The sequence below is a fragment of the Zeus faber genome (genome assembly GCF_960531495.2).
Source record: "Zeus faber genome assembly, chromosome: 2".
In the NCBI taxonomy this organism is placed as follows: Eukaryota; Metazoa; Chordata; class Actinopteri; order Zeiformes; family Zeidae; genus Zeus; species Zeus faber.
This window is the reverse complement of record NC_137189.1, coordinates 13,841,115-13,849,985: the sequence shown is the minus strand read 5'-3', so window position 1 is coordinate 13,849,985 and position 8,871 is coordinate 13,841,115. Positions and strand designations below refer to the sequence as shown.

Here is an 8,871-nt window from a genome sequence, read left to right as displayed (position 1 = left end):
ACATTTTACCAGTTTGGGCTATCAGTGGTGGTAAGATGAACGGCATAGATATCACTTGTTTTTTTTTTTATTAATGAATATAGTGAAAAATGGGCAAGAAACATGAGTTTAAAAAGCTGTCTTAAAACTCTGACCTAAGAAGAAGGTCCTAAGAAGTCGCTATGGGGAGAATGTCACAAGGGTGGCAAATATATAAAATCATTGAACAATTTCCAGATATTATGAGACATTGTTTTTGACATTTTCAGCCAAAATTCAATTTCTTGAATTAATTTCTAAAAATATATTAGTTATATTTTATTTTTATTTTCATCAATGGTATAGTACCCATGATGTCCCTGACTGGGTTTTGATTAGCTAAGCTACATAAGGCCTGCGTAGTATTCTCAAAATTCAGCAGTAAAAATCAGCAGTAATGAGGGTTTTTTAAGATTTTGATAAAATCAAACTACCAGACTATTCTCAATATGTATTCATCATTTATTTTAGCCTGCCATCAGTACCACATAAGGAGCAGCAGGACGAGGTCCATTCAGATATCACTGTCAATCACAGTAATGTATACTATATTGAATTTCTATATTGAAACGTTGACATTGGTTATTATTCAGAGACACGAATATTTGTGATAATTTGTGTGCTTCGTTGTTACGGATTGCATCAATAAAAGGTTTCGAATCATAGCCTCTAGTAGAAGCAATGGTTCAATGGAGTATGTAGTGGCGCCTGGAGAGGTGGGTATGCTCTTCATTTTTACCAAGCAATTGTCTGTGTTATAAATAGTGACATGTTAGATTACTCTTGCATATTTAGTTCAGCCAAAAATTGACCCATAGTATTTGAAAACTGTCGCTTAATTTATGCTGCTCGACTTCAGGGAGTAAGGATCATTACTGAATTAACATTAGCCACAGAAGAGCAATCAATCAATAGTGACAATAGAGTAAGACAGCTACATAATTTGTCACTTTTTATGTGAAGATAATCTCTTTAGTGGGTGTTTTTTAAAGGGACAGAACATGTGCTCAGAATGTCTCATGATTTGGCTGTTGCAGGACGCTAGTGAATGATGCGCATCAGAGGGGATTTAGAGGTGGGTACACACAATGCCGACTGAAAAAGAAGTAGGTATAATACCTTCGTATACCCTGCACTTCACCACTGGAGCATGTAGAGGCCCTCTACTATGGCATGCTCAGATGCAAGTTCATCTGAAGAAATGTGATTTTCTAACCAGTAGATGGAGTGGTTGTCCTGTCTGACTATGGAAAAACAAACACACACACACACACACACACACACACACACACACACACACACACACACACACACACACACACACACACACACACACACACACACACACACACACACACACACACACACACACACTCACACACACACAAGCCAGCTGGCTGGAATCTCCACTTTATCTCTCAACTCCTCCCTCAAATACTGAGTGTGGCTGCAAATAGAGACTGAGTAGAGTTCCATCTTATTCAAATGCAGTCTCCATGTCTATCACATCTCCCTGTCTCTTTCTCCCTCGCTCCCTCTATTTTCTCTCCTTTTTCTTTCTATCCCTCCCTCATGGTGTGACATTTGAAAAATGTCATCTTCACTCTCACACTCTCACATGGCCAGAGAGGGGTCTGCCAAGAGCCACTCATCCATTCAGGGAAAAAAGAGATATCCATCCATTTGATTTATGTTTTAGAGCTTCCAAACGCTATCCAGCCATCATAAAGTGCTAAATGTGTGATCAAATGTGATGAGAGACTACTAATATTTATGATAAAATCCACAATCTGTTTAAATGCCCCTTAAATAGCGCTGGGAATCTTGGTTTTCAGATATTCAGTCCAGTAGATAAAGTGCTTCTCAAATCACTGTGGGATGGACCTGTGGAATGTGTAGGCTGTACAATCTGGATGCATATGCACATTTCCTCCAAGGCCGATGGCAAGAAAAAGAAAACAGATAAAGCCAGCGGGGCGAGCTAACCTTGGGCCGGGCGGCTCGCTAGTCGACACAACCTGCAAACACAAGACAATACACAAAGAGAATGGCTGTCTTCTGAGGGAGGATTTCTTCCTCAAAATGTCAGTGTGCATCTGCCTCTCTTGTAGGTTTCAGTTTGGAAGTTACACTTCAGGGGTTTTGTTCAACAAGTTAAACGGGAAAAAAATGGTGGTGTTTTTTTCCCCCCACTGAGTTTCCACTGATAAAGCAGAAGCCAAAGACCTGGATATAATACCAGATTGTCTCCTCTCTGATATGATAGCCTAGCATTGGAATTTTCAAAGATTCCAATCACAAAGAAATGTCACTTTAATTCACTTCAGTGGCAGAACTTCCATCTGTAAATAAACTGAAATGAGATTAAAATTATATAAACGTGTGCACTTAAAAAATATATATATTCAATATATATAAATGAGCTAAAAAGTGAAAAAATTGAACATTTGGAATAGCTATTAATGTATATGCAATATCATAGACATTTGCACATTATTTCTATTTAATTAAATAAGTAATATAAGTAATACAAAGTCATATTTAAGATAAGATTTAATATACATGAGCTCTTTTTAAGATAAAATTATTTATCAGCTTACTTTAAACAGGGAGTAACATACAATATTAGCAAAAACATGGGAACGGTAAAAAAAAATTGTCATTACCTTTGTACAAAATATTATATAACAGAGTTATAATATGTTTTACATGTTTAACAAGAGACATTCTTGCAAAAACCAAGGTGAAATGCTTTAAATATTATATTGCAATAGACTTTAATGTTTTGGTTTTTTTTTACAATTTCCTAAAGTAAATTATTAAAGGTAATATGAGTCAAATTAGTTATCAGGAATTCAAAAGATTTCTCAATGGAAACCTTTGCCCCACGGCTAAACACACGTCACACGCACATACGATTACGAAGCAATTGAGTGAAGTTATTTAAAATGCCTCTAAACCACGCCCATCGTTATAATAACACTACGGACGGTCCCATTCTGACAAAATCTAATTTAATTACGGATGCGGTGATCAGCTCGATCGATCCGTGCTCTTATCTTTCACGCTGCTCAGAGCCTGGTTGTTCTTCACTTGTTCAAATATCTCAGCGTCTCATTGTAGGGGATGTTCTTATAGGTATCTTTTTTTTAATGTTGTTTTTATAATAAATCCTTCCTTTGCTTTTGAGTGCAGCCTGCAGCCAAATCACTTTTGTATTGGATCAAATCACCTGCCGATACGAAATATTCACAAAGGGAATAATAACAACCATTCATATGATCACCGTCCAATGTTACTCCCTCAAAGGACAGGGACCAGGACCGCCAAGGCCTTCGGGAACATGTAAACGTATGTATGGAAATATAGTTAATCATTTGACATTTGAGAAACCATGAGTAATGTCACTATTTCTCTCACACACACACGCACGCACGCACGCCACCCGTGTCAGGACCCACACATGCACAGCTGTAGGTCTCCTTAAAATAATGAAAACAATTCCAAAACCTGACAATAAGAAAAAGCGGCGCGTTGCGAAACGTCCCGTTTGCTTCATGCTGATATTGATCGCACAATGTTCATCTGTTGCCATGCCAGATCATTATTTGTTGTGTAACGCTTTCCTGATTTCCAAAATAATATTTATGATAAAATAAAAAACACATGCAGCTTCCTCACGGTGGGATTTGTTTTACTTGCTCTGCAAGAAGCCTTTATCAGCAATCACGACGATAACAATGGACGATTTAATACAATTCCGAAATCAGGGAAAACAATTGTTTTTGATATTATAATTTTGAATTGATATTGATAATTTACAGATTAGAAAACATTCAAAAGGATACTGCCGATGGTGAAAACAGTGATTCAATCATCGTATTTAGATGAATATCTATCCAAGCATGCTTGGATCTTAATTTTACAACCTGCATTCTAGATTAGAAGTTTATACTCAACCCAGGTTTTGAAGGAACAGTATATTTTGTGTCACAACTAAATGTATTTTCGGAGCAAATTAAAATTGAGGGAGAAAATGCATATTGGGGGAAAATTAACACACACAATATGTAGGTTAAAGTCATGATTTACCCTTGCGATTCCAATGTTAGAAGGCCTTCAGTTGTTTATTTTTATTTTTTAAGTGCACTGTGTGCAATTTTACAAGTAGCCCAATGTTTAATTTAACTGAAATGGGCTACCTTTTCAATACTGTTTGGAGAAGATTCAAACCCCGCTTTTCGGCCATAAGCTTCATGATGTGCTATCTGAAATGTTGGCGATAATGTCCAGGAACATACAGATTATTCTTTGAATACTTGATTGTCCCATTCAGCATTAAAATCGGGGAGGGTTATTATGGTTTTTAAGATTAATGGCAAAATGTTGGTCCAGTGCAATAAGTCTGATGGACCTTCTGCCTTAAATGTTATTTTGCGGTAAAATAAAAAATATATTTAGTTAATAAAATATATTTTATGACTATAAAATGCACAAATCTTTTGGGCAGAACAAGCTAAATTATTGTGTGACTTATGATCCAACATTTATTATAATCAATCAACGTTTTTATTTGATCACTTTCGTGTTTTTGGTTAAACTAGGCCTACAGCTAATAAATGGGAGTTTTGCCAAAATGCAGACATTAAAAACGTATAAATATGTATTTGGTATTGATAATTTAATTTAATTAGGCTACATTGGGCTTTTTGTTCAGGGATTTTGTCTGAGCGATTTTTAGGTTATTTTCGTTCATTTTCCAAGACGTCTTGTCTTCTTAATAATTCATAAAAGCGTGTTGGAAATATTCTTAATTCCCTTTTATCAGTACTAATATTATAGGCTTTTTTATGTATTTAGGATGTATATTAAACGAAAAATATGCCTCTTGCTTAAAAAAAACCCCCAAATAATTAAAAACAATTTAAAAACAATTTGAAGGAGAGTTGAAGACCTCGAAATGCCACGATGTTATAATGTTATTATCATTTTGATAAGAAATGACGTCACACCACTTATCAAGTTATTTAAACATGTTGTTCAAACATGGTATAATATTTAGTTGCGGTAAACAATCTACTTCGACAGGTCGTACATTTATTTTCACAAAATACATTGCATTGTAAAATATTGTTCAATACAAATTACAGCATAAAAATACTGAACAAGAAATATCTTGGATAATTTATTTAATATTGTGGTATCATTAATAGGTCTTTTAATAAACATAAAATGTTTAATGACAATTAAACACTTTATATTCGTGTAAATACATTGCATTTGGGATTATAAAGAGGATATAGTGGAAACATGGCTGTATGAAGTGTAGTCATTTTACACAACATCCCAAAGGAGAAACAAACTACACAAAAAACATCCTTTAAACGTTTTACTAGACATTATGAATTGTTTTATTCTATGTGATTTAAAGTACACACTTAAGTGTCTTTGGAAAGAGTGCGACACAAAGTAAAAATATAATTGATTATTATCATGATTATGATGATAATGATGATGACGATGATGATGATTATGATGATGATGATGATGATTATTATTATTATTATTATTATTATTATTATTAGTAGTAGTAGTAGTATTAGTATTATTATTATTATTTTCTTAACATCAGCTCTTTCTCACCTATGCTCGGGTGCCGTGCTGCTCCTCCGCTCTGCAGCCCGTGCAGCACCGGGCTGTCGAAGGGGGACGCCGGCCACGTCCCTCCCACGTTCGGGCTCATGTAGGCCGGGTAGGGGCTGTGGTAGGACCCGCCGAGGCCCCGGGCCCCGTAGTGTTCCCTGCCGGCGGCGGAGATGTTCAGCGGGCTGCTGTACGAGGCCGCGGTATCCCTGGACACCCCGCCGACCCCGGAGGACAGCGGCGGGCTGGTGGAGAAGGCGAAGCGCGTGGACACCGGGGAGGAGTGGTGCGCGCCGGCGCTCGCACCGCAGTACGAGGGGACCGGGTCGGCGCCCGCCTGCTGGGCCCACGCGCCGTGGCACGACGCGGGGCTGCTCTGCTGCGACGCCCCGCCGTGCGTCTGGAGGTAGGGCAGCGCCGGGAGCATGGGGGCCGCCACCCGGGTGGTGGGGACGTAAACCGGGGAGGAGCCCGCCGCAGCGGCGTGCAGAAAGCCGGCTTCGAACGAGGGGGCTCCGTGGTTGGCTGCCATCATCCCCTGGTACATGTCCTCTCCCGGTGCGTGGACATCCGCGATGATGGACAAGTGGGATAATGCGTGTGATTGCAATCTGTTGTCAGATGAAATGCGCTCTAATCCAATCTCCACGGACTCGGGACTTCCCTTCAAATGGACCGAAACATCCCCAAACGAGTTGTAAATGAAGTGTAAACTGAACTCAAAGAGACAGAGGGAGGAGGGAGCAGAGAACTACTGATAGAGATCCCTGCTGCCTCGTTATCATCTCTCTCTCTCTCTCTCTCTCTCTCACACACACACACACACACACACGCACACACTTTTTTTCTCCATTCTCTTTCTCTCTCCCAAATAGTTAGTGAAATTCATTTGCATTATAAAATCAATGTTTCTATATGGAATGTTTATGTATGTTTATACACGTGGAATCTATGTAGTTCAACAGCTGCTCGTGTGTAGTCAATAGAAGGCCTTTGTCCTGTGTTTTGCACACTTGAGACCTGTTTTTCGTATCGCATAAGTCAAAGTGGCGAAAGTAAATCTCATCAAGATGGGGGTACTCAATGATTTGGTTGCATTGTGTTGTTGATGTTGTTATTTAAACGTTTCTTTTCCTTTCAATGTCAGTGATTGTAGGAAATAAAGGAAGAATATTGCCGACCCCAACGCTTGTAAACTTGGACAATTAAGACTTGACAATCCGGAAGAGCATTCAAACCCGCAAAGATACATGCAGGTTGATTCAATAATGTTTGCTTTTTATTACTCCTCTAAAAAATGGATATCCTCAGGGTGTTGCAGAAAAAACGGTTTAAATTATATGGGTTATCTCCAACCATCTTAGCACCTCATTAATTACCTTTTTCCCCTTCATTTCCAAATATTTCGGAATTGTCGTCGCAATCCAGTTTAGGGGAATCGCGCAAAAAAACATGCATGCCTAAATAAAGTCTGAAAAAGAAGCGACCGCATGTTTGAAGAGCATTAAGCATAGTGAAGTTATCCATTAACCCCCATTTTCCCATCGAAAAAAACAAGTTGTTTTTTTGTTTTGAAAAAGTCCATCATTAGACCTAAACTAATATGAATAACAATAACATAATAATATTAATAATAATAATAATAATAATAATAACAACAATAATAATAATAATAAAAATAATAATTTAACACACTCAAAGTTAAGGCAGAATTGCAATAGAAATTCGATAAATGCTATTTTTCATCATCATTATTATTATTATTATTATTATTATTATTATTATTATTATTATTATTATTATTATTATTATTATTATTATTATTATCAGTAGTAGTAGTAGCAGTATTTTTTTATTTTTTTTAATTGTAATTTTTATTTGTATTATTATATCAGGGCCCGAGGTGGCGTGGGATGGTGACCCGTGCGGGTGTGCTCGACGCCAGACGGGCCCTTCGCGGTCCTCATCGGAAGTCTCCAGAGGACAGATTTATACCTGTCATCAACACTTGTGAACGTAAACACACCAGGCCATTTCATTGTCCAGCTACTTCCCTCTGACAGGACCACATTGAATTATGTAGTTGTACACTATGCACTCACAAGTCTGGCTGCCAATAAAGACGTGTGTGCGTGCGGGTGTGCGTGCGTGTATATGTGTGTGCGTGCGTGTGTGACCAAGTGTAAGTGAGCAATGATAGACTATATGTCCATCATTTTCGTGAGTTAATCAGTTATTTCTTAACCATCTGGATGTTTAATTTTTCTTTTTAATGGTCAGTCTTCAAGAGACCCATGCAATGGCTATTAAATGCAAAAGGAATGCACTGGTGCTCAGAAAAAAAATGATGTTAAATCTGTTCACTTGACAAGGTCAGAAAGAAATAGTACAGAGAATAAATTATAACGCTCTACAGAATACAATGTTAAAATATATTTGGACTATATTTCCCCTTCTGCAATCTATCTATCTATCTATCTATCTATCTATCTATCTATCTATCTATCCATCTATCTATCTATCTATCCATCTATCTATCTATCTATCTATCTATCTATCTATCTATCTATCTATCTATCTATCTATCTATCTATCTATCTATCTATCTATCTTTCTCTCTATCCATCTATATCTCTGGCCTTGGCCTCCGCTGCCTGCTTCCTATGGAGAAGTCAAGGTGAATAGTACAATATTGCTCCAATAGAAGTGGGGAACTGTCATCAATGTGTAACTTGGGCCCCTGATAAAGGGATGAAGGGACCACTGATTCGTGGCTAATCTAATATCGAGGCCCAGGGCGTTGAAGGCCCAGAGTGTCTATGTAGTTTGACGCCGTATCACAAGGTCAGCAGTGAGTCATCACTGTATCGATCAGAAACACATGGCGCAGGTGAAATGTCCTACCACACGATGGAAAAAAGGCTCAAACGTATACTTGAAAAGAAAACTGCTTTTGGCGTTTTTTGGAATTTTTTTACTTTAAAACATAACAACTTACTTTGAAATACATTTTCCAACGACTTAAATCCGCGATGTCAAGATTAGAAAGTTTTGGCAGATTTGTAATTGTTATCTTTTCATGATTGGTTCTGACGAGTTTGTATTCATACGTGTTGGCAAACAAGATGAATGTCCATTCAAGTTAATCCTCGTGACTGCGAAATGTATAGAACTTGTGTGTGTGTGTGTGTGTGTGTGTGTGGATGTACA

The 8,871-nt window shown here is 37.8% G+C and overlaps 1 protein-coding gene and 1 long non-coding RNA gene across 2 annotated transcripts in view; one reads left to right on the top strand and one right to left on the bottom strand.

Moving 5' to 3' along the window:
• The window catches only part of LOC307227291, a 19,835-nt gene extending 19,171 nt beyond the window's left edge, over positions 1-664 (top strand). The window contains exon 3 of the long non-coding RNA XR_013844051.1: positions 1-664. This exon is cut by the window's left edge and continues 1,410 nt beyond it. This is a non-coding gene — a long non-coding RNA (uncharacterized lncRNA).
• The window catches only part of gata4 (GATA binding protein 4), a gene marked incomplete at both ends in the record, with an annotated part of 9,016 nt that extends 2,808 nt beyond the window's left edge, over positions 1-6,208 (bottom strand). Inside the window, one exon of the mRNA XM_079996571.1 lies at positions 5,662-6,208. Coding sequence (XP_079852697.1) covers positions 5,662-6,208 — 547 coding nt within the window. The remainder of the gene's footprint in view (positions 1-5,661) is intronic.
• Positions 6,209-8,871: the final 2,663 nt, after the last annotated feature.